The following is a 17,916-nucleotide window of genomic DNA, read 5'->3' as shown; positions in this document are numbered from 1 at the left end:
CACCACACCAGGGGAAAAAAACAAGATGTGGTATATGTAGGAAAAATAAAGTCATATGTAACTAATATAGAGTAAAATGAGTCTAATGTCCCGTATACATGTGGAAAATGAATCAACTCAACCTGCTGCGCGCTCAACCAGTCAACCTGTAGGCTCGATGCTGGGCTCACTGCCTACTGGGTCCGCCATCAGCCAGTCATGTCGTTCTGTCGTGGCGTCCGGACTCTGCTTCATCCCACCGGCCGTCCGGCGCGCACCGACTACTGTGCATGTGCAGCGACCTTCTCCCGCCACCATCGTGCGCCGGCAACAGGCTGCCCGTGGGCCGTGGCGAGGCAGCAAGTACGGGATCTCCTCTGCTTTCATGGAGTGATGGAGATCACAAACGGCTGACGGCATCTTAACCCCAAATCGGTTTCGTGTGATTATTACAAAGTCTCAAGATGATTGGTCAGCAATACTGACCACGTCTGTATAATTCCAGGAATGAGATAAACGAAATCCTCCTGCCCAAGTGCAGTTGGGTTAGTCTGAAGTCTGAACCATATGCTGGTTTGAGTCCAATCAGGCAGCTGGCCGGCCGCTCTGTTCGCACTGAAGGAAAGCCAGGGAAAAGTATTGCTGGTCCAGTAATCCAGTTCCTAGTGACCAGTCTATTTTCAGGAAAGCAAGGGAACCTATACAGGTCCAGTCACTTTCAAAGCCACTGTTGAGCTACTATTCCTAGGTTAACACAATGAAAGCACCAATCACTAAAACTGTAAGCTAAGCACTGCCTAGAAGCCTAGCGCTATAAGTTACCGTCAAAGATTTCCAAATGGGCCAGGCCCATTGGGCAGCCCGAAGCCCGACACTAAAAAGCACGGCACGAGCACGGGCCCAGCACGAAGTGAATAGTGCCAGGACTGGCCCGGCACGATGATAGTGCCGGGCCTGGGCCCCCTCCCTGGCACGCTGTCGTTGTCAAGATTTGCGGATCAAGACTTTAGACTAGTAAATTTCTTTTATGCGCGTAAGACTTCGGATGGTGGCGTGGAAGACACGGGGTTAGACTGGTTCGGGCCAAAGGAGGCCCTACGTCCAGTATCGGGGCTGCTCGTGTTACCCACGCGGGGTTCTGTAGTAGGGGTTACAGATGGGCGAGAGAGGGAACTGATCCCAGGTCTCTTGAGTATGCTTGTGCTCTAAGGGAGTGTGAGTGTGTACTGTTTGCTTGAGAGGAGGCCCCCGTCTTAGGATCCCCGGTCCTCCTTTTATAGCACAAGAGGGAGCTCGAGGTTACAGTCGAGCCGGGCGTCAGGAGAAGAGGTAGAAAGGGTAAGCCAGGTACAAAAATAATACAAGGGGAGGGCCCCAAGGCCGCCGTTCTTGCTCCGGCCTCTGGTCCCTGTCAGCGCGTCCGACGAGGAAGGGCGATTCCTCCCCGATCTCGTCGATGATCTCCCTGGTCGTCGTCGCCGTTGAGCATGATGATGAGCCTCAGCCTCGACATCCGTGCCCGTCGGGGAGGAGGTTCGATTTTGTTGCCCTGCTGATTACCGTAAGACCCGGACGTCGCATCCCTGGAACTGCCGTTGGGAGCACGGGGCGCGAGAGCAAGCGATGCGCCCTCCTGTGCCGTTCGGCGCAACTCATGAGTACTATGTGGCGAATCAGAAGGAGCCGCGGCCACTGCAGCTCGCGCCGCACGGCCGCGCATCGGTATTCGGGACCGATTACGTTGGGGACGCCGCTCCCTTTTGGCTTGACAGGGCTGCGGCGCATTTATGGCAAGGTCGATAGGGGGACCCACGAGATCGTCATCCTGATCCTCCAGTCCGCGCCCGAGGTGAATATTTGTCTTGTGGACCCGAGCGAGTCCGACCCCCGCGTCCAGGGTCGGGCGAGGCGGAGTTTCTGTGGTGGGGGTCAGGCGCTCCCGACCCCGGTCCCCTGGGTCGGGCGAAGCGGAGCCTTGTGGCGAGGGGTCGGGCGCTCCCGACCCTGGGACCGCAGTCGGGCGAGGCGGAGTCCCGCCATCGAGGGGTCGGGATTGTCCGACCCCGGGGCCCTGGGTCGGGCGAGACGGAGTGGGATGTTCTCTGCCTCTACTGGGTCGGTGGTAATCGTAATTACCGCAGGTGGGCCTGGGCCTTCATGACTGTTGCTTTAAGCGGCATTAGGAGGTCGTTAATATTTCCCCCAACACACGCTGGGCCAGCACGAGCCGGGCACGATTTTTGGGCCGGCCCGATGCGGCCCGATCTAACTACCATATAAATGCAGAACCCTAACTTATCCTTTCAATTTTCCCCATTTGGCCGTCCACCCGTCCGCCTCCCAGGGTCCTTCCACCTCCCTCCCGGGTTCTCCCACCTTCCTGCTTGCTTGGGGACGGTGGCCGCCATGCCCACCGCAGGGGGCCAGCCGCTGCCGCCCGAGGCCGCCAAGGGGGGCCAGCCGCCGCCGCCAGGGGCCGATGCGGGGGGCCGGCCGCCGACGTCGGGGGCCGACCGTCTGCGGGAGGCCGGCCGTCGCCACCCTCCGAGGGCAACTGGAGCCGGCCGCCGCTGCTAGTGCCGGGCCGAGCACTAGCACGACATGGCCCGTCGTGTTAGTGGGCTGGCCCGGCCCGATAAAAAGGTCGTCGGGCCGGACCTGGGCAGCCTCCTCAGCACGCAGTGCCAGCACAGCCCGGCACGAAAACCCTTCGGGCCTAATAGTGCCGGGCCAGGATGGGTTAGTGCCGGGCTAGGGCCGGGCGGCCCATTTGGAAAACTATAGTTACCGTATATACGTTCTACTAGTACAAACAATCATCTTCAGCAAGGGCTTCTGCGAATGCTACTTCTCGACGTGCTTCCCTCCCTCCCTGCAAGAAACACGACTCCCCCTGTCCCCCAAGCTCTGTGGTGAGGGACGGGTGCGCCATGGAGGGGCTGTGCAATGTGCATGCGCGCCGAGCAAGGGGTACTTGTGCTGCTCGATGGGCATTGGTCAGAACTTGGAACTCGGGGGTCTCGAGCACCAGCACAACTAACGGCGTCTGTCTGGATGAATCATCTGTCAGTGTCGTCTCTCTGTTTCTTTTTTCTCTTCATCCAGCAATGCCAATCTCGCTTTTGATCTCCTACTCGTCTTCCTCCTTCCAATCGTGCCGCAGCGGCCGTCCGCCGTCATCGTCGTGGACGGACTCACTAAACGGAAAGCTGCAGCGGAGCTATCGAATTGGGGGCGATTCGATTTGATGCATCGGAACTCGGAACCTGCAGCGCTCCGGCACCGCACCAGTTCCGCGCGACGCGATCTCGTCCTGATCACCGGGTGTCGTTCGCAACACACGCCGATCGCGATCTCGATCCTGATTGCAAGACAGGCTGTTCCCAAGCCGCCGTTCGCCAAACCGCGATCAAGTCCGGCAAGGACAGGAATGTCATCAACTCAAAAGATTCCAAGGAAGGCCTTCCGACCCAGAGAGCAGTGAGAGAGGCATGAGGGCTCCCTCCCGCCGGTGACCACTCCGGTCCCGGCGTCCACCGCCCATCCGACAGGGAGCTCTCTCCTGCCGGTGTACACTCCGGCCCCGGCGTCCACCTTCCTTTCGTCGCCCGCCAACATCCTCTTCGTCCGGCGTCCACCTTACCTCCGTCCCCCGTCGACATCCTCTTCGTCATCGCCGGCAGTCTCACGTCATGCTTCCTTAAGTCCTCTCTGGGCTCGGCATGCTCCTCACTCCGGGGAGGATGACCCTGATGGCAAGGTAATTGTTTTGGATCATGTTGTTGCCATGCTCAAGAGTTTCGACAAAGTTGTGCCTGGCTCCCTGAGGACAGTTCTCTAGCCACTGCCTTTGCTCCTTCTCCCTTGTTCATTCCGGATGGGCTACTCTAAATTCAATTTTGACATTGGGCTTGCTTTCGAGAAAAGAGTCCAGGATTGCCTTAATTCAAAGGTTAATCTGGATAGGAAACTAGCAGGAAAAGGCTTTCACCTGCTAGTATCTTTTAGTCAAAACAGATTTCGTCTCACTTCAGACTCCGTCAATGTTTGCTTGCAATCCGTTTTGGGTGGCCATTATGAACTCTTCCAAGCTGAAGAATTGGATGATCAGATTTTCAAATTCTCAGTCAACTCAAGGGAAGTGGGTTTTCTGATTATTGATAGGGGGATTTTGTTCTCGGAATTCTTCAAGATATCCTTCTTTCTTCTGAACGACAATGGGTTCAATCAGGCTCTTGGCTTTGCGAAGATGGATTCTGGACCTTCATATCATTGGCAATCTGTGTCATACAAGAATAAAGACACATCCTTGAAGCAGGTAACTCCAGTTCATCTTCCTCCAGGACCTTCTCATTCTGCGCAGTTTAGGCCTCCCTCCTTTGCCTCAGTGGTTAGTCATAATATTCCCCTAACAGGGGCTAATGCTACTCCTATTAGCATTAAGGGGTTTAGTGCCAGGCCTGATAGTTTTCTGGGGAGACCTATTCCTAATCCCAACGGTTTAGGCCTTGCCTCATCTAAATCCGCCTCCTCTCTACCTCGCTGCTCGGTCTTTCAAAGAATCCAGTACCCAGAGAGAAGATCAGTTTTCGAAAGGTTGCAGAACCCAATGAAACAGGTATCGAGGTTCAGCCACAATTCAAGGAAGAGCTTTGTCAGTCAAAAGTCTTATGTTACAAGATCTGGGAAGAAGATTCTATCAGACTATGTTACTGTTCACAGGGACCAAGGAGAAAGAGCAACCTCCAACCACCTGCTCAGGACCTTCTCAAGAAAGCCTACTTGCTGGCATTGCAAAGAGCCAGGGCATAGATTCCAAACCTGTCTTAATTGGCTAGAGTTACAGAGGTTTAAAGCCTCTTTTACGGCAGCGCCTTCGAGTAACTTTTCTCCTTTCACTGATGCAAGTAAATGGCCTAAAGACGCTGAGCTTAATTGGTTCAAAGGCCGTCTCGAGACACACAATGGGCCTATTTACTCAAGCCCACCAGTTTGCTCCTCCTTGGCCGAGTTGGGACAGGTAGCGCGCAGATATCGAGGAAACGTCCCTTCGGCTACTTCATCTCCCACTTCCACTTCCGATCAGCAACCAGCCCCCTTTCGTCAAGAACAATCTCCTCCCCCCCTCGCAATCCCCGGCGATAGTCGGAATCAACCAGCACAGATGGCCTTCCTCAACGTCGATCCTGAACCCCTGATGTTCCCCGGATTCAACCGGGTTCTGGTGCAAGGAAGACCGAAGTTCACCCGGGTGGTTACTCCAAGATCGCAACCAGGAAATGAAGATCTAGCAATCGTCACCATCAGCAACTTCCCTCCCGGTGAGATTCCCTTTGCTGATGTTCAGAATGCGGTAGCCGGGCTGATAGAAGATGAGTTGGAACTCCATATTCAAGAAATCCAGAGATGCCCTTTTCATAGAGCTCAAGCTTTTGTCAGGTTAAATAGAGCAACAGATAGAGATGCTTTGGTCCAACATAGCCCTTTTAATCGGAATGGATTGTCCTTCTCATTTGTGCTACACAATAGGGGGCCAAATGCCAGGAGAGTACTCTTCAACAGAGAATGCTGGCTGCTTTTGATAGGTTTTCCCTTGGATTCTAGGAATCTTGATGATATTAGAGATGCCATTAAGTCTTTTGGGAGATTGATATGCTGGCAAAAGGACAACATCATGGCCAGGGTCGTAGTAAAAGCTAGAGTGACTGATCTGGAAGATGTGCCGCATTACTTGATTTTCTCAGAAGGTGACGACTTTGAAGGGGTATCAACGACTGTCCAAGTTGAAATCATGCAACAAAACCCTCTAGGTGGATTCTTGCAGGATGAAGATATTCCACCTCCAGGATTTGAGGACAACTTCATCTTCCCTGGTTTCCACAATCAGCCACAACAGCAGGATCAACATCTCCAGAATCACCACCAGCAGCATGAACAGCACCTACTGGAACAACCACACAACAACCAACAGATTGATCAGCTCCCAGACCTTAATGAAAATCCGGAGGAGGATGAACATATACAGGAGCAGATGCAAATGTTGATGGATGATCTTCAGGAGCAAGCACCTGAGCAGGCAGAAATTCAGCAAGAAGAAGGCCAGTTAGAGATGGATCTACAGCTAAGCTTGTCTGCACCTATTAACCCATCCTCGTCTGAAGAAGACAGTGACAAACAAGCAAAGGGGCTAAGTGAAGTTTCTCAGCAGAACATGGGACAAGAAGAGGGAGTCCAAGCTCAGGAGATCGTTCTGGCCATTCCCGCCAACCAAAACTTCCAAGGGCATCAACCTGGGCAGGCCTTCAATGAATATATGATGCAGCCCCAAGGGCCAGTTATGGAGGCCCAGAACATGCAACTGGACAACTACCTGCCGGAATTCCTCCACCCAATCCAGCCAGCTCAAGAGGCAGGCCCAGATAACTTGCCAAACAATGACCTCAACCTTAACATGTTCAGGATGGATGCTCTCCCAAATGCTGGAGCTGATCCTGGTTGGGCCGACTGGCAGAGGAAGGGGAAAGAGGCAAGGAGTACCAGCCCAGACCTGCAACAACTCTGGGACAGATTCTTCACAGTGGATGGCTCCCCAGAAAAGGTGATCACTCTACCCAATGAATGGGCACCTTTCTTTACTGTCAACCTCTTAAACTCCAATAAGTTTGAATGGGCATGTTCTTTTTTATCCTCAAAGGCAAGTCACCTATTATTAAATGGTACCAGCGACAGTAAATCAGTGATTATGTCAATACCAAAATCTTGCCCCAAACAAATAAACATTAGTTGTTCTTCTAGTCCTGTCCAAGATCAAGATGAGAATAGATTTAACTCTGACTCTAATTCTCGTGCCCAGAAAAGGACAAAGACTCCAGCACCATTGGTAGAAACGGAAGCCAGAAGAAGTCCAAGAATTAGGACTCGGAATGCCGGTTTCAAGCACTCCAGCTGCACCTCCAGAAACTGTCTTGCATGCGCTGCTGTCCCTCCGAGCCTCTCCACAAAAACGTTGGTAGCCCTGGGGGAAGACTTCTGTAAAGTCACAAAAGGAACCCTATCTGACGAAAAGCTCAAGAAGAAAACAGCTAAAGTCAAGGCGATAGGTGACACTAGAGATGCCGGTTCCAAGAAAAACAAGAATGATGGGAAGCCCCACGATCTGGAAGAAGGGGAATGCTCGGGTACAGGCCCCAGGTCCTAAAATCTTTAGGGTCTTTTTGGATTTGTCTTCCCTCTGCCTGATTTATGTCGACAAACTCTGTTAGAATTTTGGTGGAGAGGTTAACACCTCATCCAGTCTTGTATTTTGTTATGGGCACTCGTACTTTGAACTTTCTGTTGTCTGTGATTGGCTGGAAGGTTATCCAGCAAGATAGTTGGAATTTCAATATCTGGGCGGCAATGCCGTTTGGTTATCTGCAGAATTTGAGCAAGGTTATGACAGAGGTTAACTGCAGTAAGAATTGTTCTCATGAATTCACATAACCCATCCAATTCCATTATGAATCAAGCACAAAGAAATAGAACGTGGGTCATCCTTTCTTGGAATATCAGGGGCTTAAATTCCACAGCAAAATGGGAAGCCATCAACAGCAAGATTAAAGAATCTGGATGCGATATATTGTGTTTACAAGAAACAAAAAGGGATGATTTTGACTCCGGATATATTAAAAAATTCTGCCCCCCTCAATTGGACGCATTCGTCTTCCTACCCTCGGTAGGAAATTCAGGAGGTTCCATAATTGTCTGGAATAGCTCAAAATTTTGTGCAAATCTGGAATTTCAGAATGAATATGCTCAGACAATTCTAGTCAGTTGTTTAGTATCTGGACATTCTTGGTATCTCATCAACATATATGCTCCATGTACTTCGGAAGGAAAAGCAACATTCATCAGATGGTTTAAAGAAATCGATATTGCAGATGAGGATAAGTGGCTGATTGTCGGAGATTTTAACCTCTTGAGAAGACCGGAAGATCGGAATAAACCAGGGGCCAACTGTCAAGAAATGCTAGCTTTCAACAATGCTATTAGCAAGTTACGACTCATCGAATTGCCCCTAAAGGGATGCAGATTTAGTTGGACAAACAAACAGAGAAATCCTCTCCTGGAGAGACTGGATTGGTTTTTCACTTCAATTGCCTGGACCACTTCCTTCCCTAACTCAACGGTTATGGCTCTTTCCAGAGACATCTCTGATCACACCCCATGTGTCATATCTGTGCAAACAAAAATGCCCAGGCCGGCCACGTTTCGCTTTGAGAACTATTGGTTGCAACATGAGCACTTTACCCCCATTTTACAACACGCTTGGAATTTGCCGTTGGATCACGTGGACCAGGCTAAAAGAGTAACCGCCAAATTCAAAAACCTGCGCCAAGTCTTGAAAGCTTGGAAAGCACAGCTGCCAAATCTAGCATCTACAATTCAAAACAACAAAACCATTTTGCAGTTTATGGACATAATTGAAGAATCTAGGGATTTAACCTTTGAAGAATGGAATTTCAGGAAAGAAATACAGCTGCATCTGGAGAATCTTTTACATCAACAAAAAATTTACTGGAAACAAAGGGGGAAAGTCAGGTGGATCAAATCGGGCGATGAGTGCACCAGGTTCTTCCATGCACAAGCTTCAGTTCGAAACCGGAACAATTCCATTACACACCTTTACTCGGAGGATGGAACACAACTCACAGAGCACGAAACAAAGGCTGATTTTTTATGGAAATCATTCAAAGAAAGAATGGGCACATCAGAATACACTCACATGTATCTTGACTTACAACTTTTACTACAAAGAGAGCCGAACCTTCAGTGGCTAGAAGAACCATTCTCAGAAGAAGAAATTGACAATGTTATATCACAACTGCCAAATGATAAATCACCAGGACCAGATGGATTTAATGGGGAGTTCCTCAAGAGAACATGGCATTCCATCAAACAAGATTTCTACAGCCTAGTTCAATCCTTCTTTCATGGAGACTTATGTTTACAGAGTATCAACTCCTCTTTCATAGCTTTACTGCCGAAAAAGGAAAGTCCACTCTATGTTGGAGACTTTAGACCAATATCATTGCTTAACTCAACCATTAAATTAATAACAAAGCTCCTAGCTCAGAGATTGCAGCAGGTCATAAGGTCTCTTATTCATAAAAATCAATATGGATTCATAAAAACAAGGAATATTCAAGATTGTCTAGCATGGGCCTTTGAATTCCTGCATATTTGCAAAAAGTCAAAGAAGCAAATTGTGGTTCTCAAGCTGGATTTTGAAAAAGCTTTCGACAAGATAGAACATAAGGCCATCATAGAAATCTTAAAGCACAAAGGATTTGGCAACAGATGGGTCCAATGGATCCAACAAATCCTTGGATCAGGGACATCTTCAGTTCTTTTGAATGGAGTGCCGGGGAAATTCTTCCACTGTAAAAGAGGAGTGAGGCAGGGAGACCCCTTATCACCTCTATTATTTGTACTGGCAGCAGATGTTTTACAGTCTATTCTGAATCATGAGAAGGACTTAGGGAATTTAAATCTCCCTATCCAGGAAGGGACAGGAATAGATTTCCCAATAGTTCAATATGCTGATGATACCCTTCTCTTCATGGAAGCCTGCCCTAATCAGTTGAGGATCCTGAAGGAAACCTTACATATTTTTGCCCTTTCAACTGGCCTCAAAGTCAATTACGCCAAATCTGTGATGATGCCTATCAATATTACAGAAGAAAGACTACAATTTTTAGCACAAAGCTTTGAGTGTCAGACAGGATCTCTCCCCTTCACCTATCTGGGTCTGCCTCTGGGATCAGTCAAACCAAGGATTGAGCACTTCATGCCGCTCATCCAAAGGATGGAGAAAAGATTGAATTCGATGTCCATGTTCCTCAGCCAAGGAGGTAAACTTGAAATGGTTAACTCAGTCCTTTCTTCGGCAGCGGTTTTCTTTTGCTCAACAATCAAATTGCATAAGGGAGTAATAGTGCAGATTGACAAATTCAGAAAACATTGTCTCTGGAGGGGGTCAGACCAGAATTCAACAAAGCCATCAAAGGCTGCCTGGCATATGGTTTGTCAGTCTAAAGAAAATGGGGGGTTAGGGGTGATAAACATAGTTGCACACAATGAAGCCATGCTAATGAAATTTTTACACAAATTCTACTCCAAAGAAGACATACCGTGGGTAACCTTATTATGGAACAAATACTACTCAAACGGAAGGCTTCCAGTAGGCCAAAGCAGAGGTTCCTTTTGGTGGAAGGACATTCTTAAACTTCAAGATAAATATAAAGGAATTGCGTCAGTCACAATAGCAAATGGCTCTACAGTGTTATTTTGGCATGACTTGTGGAAAGGGGGCATTCCAGCACATGCATTTCCAGAACTCCTATCCTTTGCAAGGGACACAAATGCATCATTCAAAGCAGTCAAAGAAAAGGCAAATTTCATAGAAAACTTTAACACGCCATTGTCAACCGAGGCACATGGCCAGCTGACAATCTTGCAACATCAGACAACAGAAATTCATTTGGATTCACAAAATGACATTTGGTCCTATATATGGGGGTCGCCATTTTTTTCCACCAGTAGGGCATACCACTCCATCATGGGTACTAGGAATGTACACCAAGCTTTCAAATGGCTATGGAAATCGAAATGTCAAAGAAAACATAAAATCTTCTTCTGGCTACTACTTGTCGACAGATTAAACACGAGAGATCTTTTAAGAAGAAAACAGATGGCACTGGAATCTTACAACTGCGAGCTCTGCATCAGACAAAAAAGAGAAACTACATATCATTTATTCTTCCGCTGCAATTTTGCAAAGGCTTGCTGGAGAAGTATTGGGATTACTTATGTGCATACAAGGACGATCTTGAATATTTTAGAGCAATTAAGAAGGAAATTAGGAACACCATTTTCGATGGAGATTATAATTCTGATGGAGTGGAGCATATGGACAACAAGAAACAACTGGATGTTCAATAATATTGATCCACTCAGCTTGGAATGTAAGCGCAAATTCGTTTCTGAGCTCAAGGATCTCTCGATCCGGATCAACCAAAGACATCGCTCTCGGCTTGAGGACTGGATTCAATCTCTTTAATTTTCTCTTTCATTTTCTCTTTCACTTTGTTGCTGGTTTCTTCTTTTTTCCCTTCCAGTCTTATGTTCTTTTGCTTCTTAATTGTACTTTTGAGGTTTGAACTTTTATCTATTAATATATTTAATCAGTAGGGGTTCTCAACCCCTCCTGGATTCTCAAAAAAAAAGTCCGGCAAGGACAGGCAACACGCGGAACGTTGGATGGCAGACTGATAGGCACCGATTCTTTTAGTTTATTGTTTGCAAAATTCGTTTGATGCTTGCTACTGAGTCATCTTCACATACACATACAGTACGTTTGCTTGCTCGGCATTGATTCTGCTTCTGAACTCCGGCTCGCAGCATGGAACATCTACAAGTTGCCGTGGCACGTGGGGAGGCGGTCGGCGATGGCACCGCGGGGAGAGGTGGCCGTTAACGGTGGCATGGGGAGGGACGGCGGCGGGCTGGATGTCGGCGTCGGAGAAGGTACTGACACGTGGGCCTGGTCTCATATGTCAACGACCCAACTGCAGAGACAACTACCTTGGAGAAACTTATCTGGGCGCAGCGACCGCAACGTGAGGATGTTGTGCGAGATAGCGAAAAAGTCATGAGTTATTTTAGTCCTTTCATGTGCGTGAAGAATGGAAACAAGATAAAATTGAGTAAAAGAGAGAAAATTTCAATAAAATTAAGTTGTTAACGATTCGAGTGGTGATTTTACGAAATATGATGTTAATTCTACGAAACCAACGATCGTGATGACAAAAGTTCAAATTTCTCTAGCAAAGCTAGAGCTAAACATCATAAGCGCCAGGTAGTCGTTACACCGTGGAAGTAAATGATTTCTGCGACCATTTACATAGGGATGTTTTTTAATCGAACATAAAAATATAATAGAACCGACCATTTACGTAAGGACATAAAAATATAACTGAACCGACTCTCTATAAATCATTTGTATCCTATTGCCACGCTGTAGTAAAATTCAAACTCTAGACCTGAACTTTGTATAAAAAAGTTTTAAAACCACGAACTTGCATGTCTACAATTTTTATATAAAATTTGTCTCCATCGAGTTTATATAAAAAATTATAATTTTTTAATATGCACTACGTAGAGAAGGGACATACCGCCAATTCAATTGATTTCAAATGACTATATAGCTGTAGATTTACAATTTTTTTATTTGGACATATATTTCTGCAAAATACTAAAATAAAAAAAATTCAAGAGCAACAAATGAACCAGTCTCGTCAACGCGATGACCGACGAGGCGACGACGCTCACTTTGAAAGCAGGCTAGCCCAACATGAGAGAAGCGATAAAGTAACATTTGGAGTGGGTTATTTTGCTTATTTGGGGATCAAATGTACATACACATACTAATCTAAATATAAGTATATGTATATGCATACACATAGTAATTTTTTTAAATTTATTTGGTGTACATACGTACACCCACCCATGTGGCCATGTCGATGTACTGGGTCCGCCCTGCAGCCACCGCTAGCACAAGGTGACAAGGATGATCAGAGATGAATTATACGCAGCTGCTTCAATTCTTATCACCGCCGCCGGTCGCAGCGGCGGCGGCCGTGCTGCAGCCGACGGGGGCTAGGCAGATCTCCCTGCAGGACCCGTCGCCGCCGCCGAGGCTGCAGACACCTTGTGGGGGGAGATCCCAAACTTCCACTGACGCAGATAGCGGCAGGGATCTTGAAGAATGGCTGGCTGGCACGAAATTTCCCCGTCGTTACGGGGCGAAATACTTCCAAGGACCGTCGCACTCATGCGCCGGAGACCTTCTCGTCGCACTCATAAGGACCGGCCGGAGTCTTCTCGTGCGCCCAACCACCCCATTCTTATCCAGCGTCCTCTCTCCAGAACTCCAGATCCGTTCATCGCCGGCTTCCGGCCGTCGCTGCCGGCCTCTCCACTGAGTGCTGCTGTCCGTGGAGGAGGATTATGAAGACGGCCATAGAGGCACTGCAAAGTCTGCAATGGATTCTCTCGGCCGGGACCGACATCTTCGAAGCGAACCAACTGAACAACGAGCTGGAGCGCCTCCGAGACACCTTGCCCAAGGCTCGCGTGCTCATCTGTCGCAGCGAGTGGGGCATGTTCAAGGACAAGGAGCTGGCGAAGCTTGTCTCGCGTCTCAAGGACACCACGTACGATGCAGAGGATCTTCTCCGCGAGCTGGATGACCAGGTGTTGCGGAAAAGAATAGAGGACGCTGACCGGAGCAGAGCAGGTCAACTCTTATCTTCCTCTCTTAATCTTGCAAAAACTTTGGTCCGCCGTAGCAAAACAAGGATAAGGGAGACACAAGATAGGCTTGAAAAGGTTGTGGCTGAGATCGAGGGGATGCTCAATCTTATGGGTCTTATGAGTGTTGAGCCATCGCAGATCATGCCGGAGACAAGCTCGGTCATCAGCGCTCCGGAAGTTGTTGGTCGTGACGGTGAACGAGATGCTTTGGTCGAGATGCTTGGTGTGATGATTGGGCGTGAGGTCCCACGGGATCAGGTGATCAAACTATTGGGAGTGCCACTCACTGGGAAAAGAGGTGGTACTGGTAGAACTGCAGGGTCTAACGGGAAGAGAGCAGCAGCAAGCAATGGTGTTGCATCTACATCCAGAGCCAAGCAACCAAAAGGAAACGGTGGCAGGGCTGGACTTGCTGAAACTAACTGCACCAACAATGTTTCTGTCATCTCGATTGTCGGCATTGGCGGGGTGGGGAAGACTACCCTGGCTCAGTTCATCTACAATGATCCAAGGGTGAAACACCACTTTGGTGTCATGATATGGGTATGTGTCTCAGACTTCTTTGACAAGAGAAGGATAACAAAGGAGATCATTGAATCCATCCCTGGTGAGGAATACAACTCATCGAGCAGTCTAAATGCTCTTCAAATTGAATTGATGAAGCGGCTGAAGACGTGCCCAAAATTCCTTTTGGTGTTGGATGACATTTGGCCGAACGCTAATGCTGATTGGGAGGCGTTTTATGCACCATTGAAGTATGGTCCTGAAGGCAGCATGATCTTAGTGACCACAAGATCTCCAGTGGTTGCTACTCGTGTCACCACAAGCAACTGTAGGCCTGTCCAACTTGAAGGATTGCCTACTGGTATATTTTGGGACTTCTTCAAAAAGTGTGCATTTGGTAGAAATGACCCAGAGTCATATTCTCAATTGCAAGATATTGCTCGGAGCATTTCTACTAGGTTGTGTGGGTCGCCTTTGGCAGCAAAAACACTGGGACGCTTGTTGAATATGAGCCTGACAGAACGACACTGGAGGGCTATCCAGAAGAGTGAACTGTGGGAGCTACGGCATGAAGAGAATGAGATATTACCAGCCCTTCAACTGAGCTATTTGTATCTCCCAGAAGAGGTTAAGAGATGTTTTGTATTTTGCTCCATGTTTCCGAAAGATTATAGCTTTGAAAGAGAGGAGATAGTTGACATTTGGGTGGCACAGGGCTTTGTGGCGCCAGGGGGAAGCATACGTCCTGAAGATGTGGGGATTACTTACTTGGATGAATTGAGGAACAGATTTCTTTTCCAAACTGATCCGATGTTCCCGAATAAAACAAGATACGTAATGCACGATCTGATCCATGATATGGCAGTGTCCTTTTCTATGGATGAATGCTTGGTGATGCAAGATTTAAGAAACCAGAACAAGAGCAGAATGCAGAATACAGTTCGTCACATGTCAATCGAGGTGGATGGTGAATCCTTGACCAGAATGGGAGACATTCAACATTTGAATAAATTGCACTCACTTAGGTTTGGAATCAGATTTGATGTTGAAATAACCTGGTTTAATCAACTTTCCAACATTCTATTTTTGAGCCTAAAAGGTTGCAAGCTGGTAAAGCTACCCGATAGCATATGTGAGTTGAATAGTCTTCGTTATCTTGATATATCTCATAGCAATGTGCAAGAATTACCCGAGAAACTCTGGTGCCTCTACAGCCTACAAGTTTTTGATGCAAGTCGTTCACGTCTGAAAACAATTCATCAGGACGTAACAAAGCTAATTAACTTGCGTCAACTAGTTCTGCCAGCAGAAGCCTCTCGTGCCTTGTCAAGGGTAAGTGGGCTTGGAAATCTGTCTTGTCTACGAAGGTTGAGTAATTTTATAGTTGCAAAAAAGAATGGACGGGGAATTGGTGAGCTGAAGTTCATGAATCAGCTCAGTGGAAAGCTTTCTATCAGATATCTTTACACTGTTAGGAGCGAGGAAGAGGCTTTTGAGGCTAGACTTGTTGAAAAGCAATACCTCAAGGAACTTGTTCTACATTTTCGAGACTTTTGTCCTCCTGTGCCGTGCAGTACTGAGAATGGAGTGCTTGAAGGCTTGCGTCCTCATTCAAGAATTGAATGCCTTAAAGTCCATGGCTTTTGTGGTGATAGGTTTCCAAGCTGGTTTAAGCCAGAAGACCTACCAACTTTAATAACCCTGGAGCTTTCCAATTGCTGCAACATCGAAAGTTTACCAATCCCCTGCTTTGCTGATGGGACACAAGTTGGTTTAAGGGGTGATGATGGAACGCAGCATGCAGCCGGCAGCATCAGTCGCAGCAATGGCATTGCGCCCTTTGCCTTTTCACGCCTCACTGATTTACGTGTTTCCTATTGCACGAATCTGACAAATCTTAAGCAGTTCTTGACCCCAGAGAAACTGCCATCCATCAAGTCGATAGTACTTGACAAATGTTCGAGTCTAACATCAATACCGTTCCACAGTTTTGTGGGATTTGTTTGCCTACGGGACCTGAAAATCTACAATTGTGAGAAGCTGGAGTGCCCACAGGAAATGGTTTTGCCCCCCTCTCTCCAGCGACTCTGCATAGGGTGCTGCGGTGAGCTGGAAAGGTCATTTCCAGCCTGCCTAGAGAACCTCACCTCTCTCACCCTCCTGCAGTTGGATGGTTGTCACAACATCAAGTGCATCTCGTTGAACTCGATTGGCTCAAACATGCTCAAATGCCTGGTTATACATGACTGCCGGGAGTTGTCATCCATCGGAGGATTGCAAAGCCTTGTATCCATACAGCATGTCGATCTACATTACTGCCCTAAGCTTACCGAGGTACAACTGCCCTTCTATAAGAAGGAACTGCGGACCAAGGAGGGGAAGGAACTGCTCAATTTTCTTTCGCACGGGTACGTTAGGTTATGTGACTTATTTTAAGCACCCGTCACATCGAATGTTTAGATACTAATTAGGAGTATTAAATATAGACTATTTACAAAACCTATTACATAAGTGAAGGCTAAACGGCGAGACGAATCTATTAAGCCTAATTAGTCCATGATTTGACAATATGTTGCTACATTAAACATTTGCTAATGATGAATTAATTAGGCTTAATAGATTCGTCTCGCCGTTTAGCCTCCACTTATGTAATGGGTTTTGTAAATAGTCTACGTTTAATACTTCTAATTAGTATCTAAACATTCGATGTGACACGTGCTAAAAATAAGTAAAGGGAACCAAACGTCCAGAAGGTGCTCGCAGTCTGCCCATTGTGACAGCGGCAAATTAAGGGTGCTCCAGATGACTGGTCAGTTCTGATGCTCCTCTCGTGTGTTACCAGTTGCTAATAAAACCAACTGCTATTATATACTGACAGTAACGATTGCTGGTTCTTTTGATTCGCCTAATACTTGCAGGGTGGATCTCAAGTTGCAAGTGGCAGTCAAGACCAGGCTTGTAGGGATACTAATGGCCATCATGCCTGCGCTTATTAAGGCTTTGATTCAAGGACGACAAGTGGTTGTTGCCCCTTTCAAGACGGAATCAACGTCCGTGAAGGTTAGTTGCGCTTGCGCTCCTCTGTCGTGTGTACCTGCACAAGCGACTAACCTGTCCAGTTCACCTGCTCACACTCCGTGTCTGGGCCAGAGTACTGGAGGGCCGGTGAGAGGCTAAGGTCGCGGACCGTGAAAACGAGTGCATCCGTCTTTAGGCCCGTTTCCGGCACGCGGGCAAACGACCTTAGTTCAATCCCTGAACCTTGTGTTTGCATCTTGCAGGGCCAATCGATGCTGAAACTGCAGCTTGTCAGCTCGTGTGGACGACTGCGTCAGTTTCTAGGAGACTGCCACCAAGCACATTTAAAGGGTGCTGCCTGTCCACGATCGAGAAACTGAAGAAGCCTGCTGTTGTCGCGAGCTGCACTTGATTATAACCAGTAAACGTTCTACTAAATACCTGCTCAGAGTCCAAGTGTTTAGTTACAATGCACGGCATTTGTGATAGGAGGAAAGTATTGATGTTTTGTTTCTACTAGAGTTAATCAGCCTATCTTGGTATGGGAACCACGAGATAGAAATGACTCGTACAGATAGCATATGTGGTCAGCTTATCTTTCTTCAGTTAAATCATATATAATTCTTGAACTGCTCGTATAACCAACAAATTCTTCAGTCCATGCATCCAATTAAATGTCCTCTGGGTGCTCCTACTTCACCATGGAGCAAGATTTTTGCACACGTCTGCAACAAACTATGTGTGCAGTCTTCATTGATGCCTTTGCTAGATTAGGAGCAAGGTATCATGCCCATATTAATTCGGTTTCCCTACATCTTTATCATATCAAGGTATTAGTAGCATGGATGTTGCGTGCAGTTCATTTCAACAGAACTTTCATATTTGAACATAGCAGCCACAAAGTCTCCGGGTACGTGCGAAAATCCGCCACAGCCTACTCTGATGATCTCTCCGTGCTTAATTTCCTCTAATTGCTGGACATGGTACAGTCTGTCTTAGGAACATGGTACTATAACTGCTGTGTACAAACAGGCTGATGATGTCCCACCACTTCCTCTC

The 17,916-nt window shown here is 47.5% G+C and overlaps 1 protein-coding gene across 1 annotated transcript; it reads left to right on the top strand.

Annotated features, from left to right (window-relative positions):
- Positions 1 to 12,743: 12,743 nt before the first annotated feature.
- On the top strand, positions 12,744 to 16,395 carry LOC117853616 (disease resistance protein RGA2). Its single transcript, XM_034735930.2, has one exon. The coding sequence runs from the start codon at positions 13,030 to 13,032 to the stop codon at positions 16,273 to 16,275; it is 3,246 nt and encodes a 1,081-aa protein (XP_034591821.1). The 5' UTR covers positions 12,744 to 13,029; the 3' UTR covers positions 16,276 to 16,395.
- The last annotated feature ends 1,521 nt before the right edge of the window (positions 16,396 to 17,916 follow it).

The sequence above is a fragment of the Setaria viridis genome, chromosome 1 (genome assembly GCF_005286985.2).
Source record: "Setaria viridis chromosome 1, Setaria_viridis_v4.0, whole genome shotgun sequence".
In the NCBI taxonomy this organism is placed as follows: Eukaryota; Viridiplantae; Streptophyta; class Magnoliopsida; order Poales; family Poaceae; genus Setaria; species Setaria viridis.
Note: the sequence above shows the minus strand (reverse complement) of the source record. Positions and strands in the feature narration are given on the sequence as shown.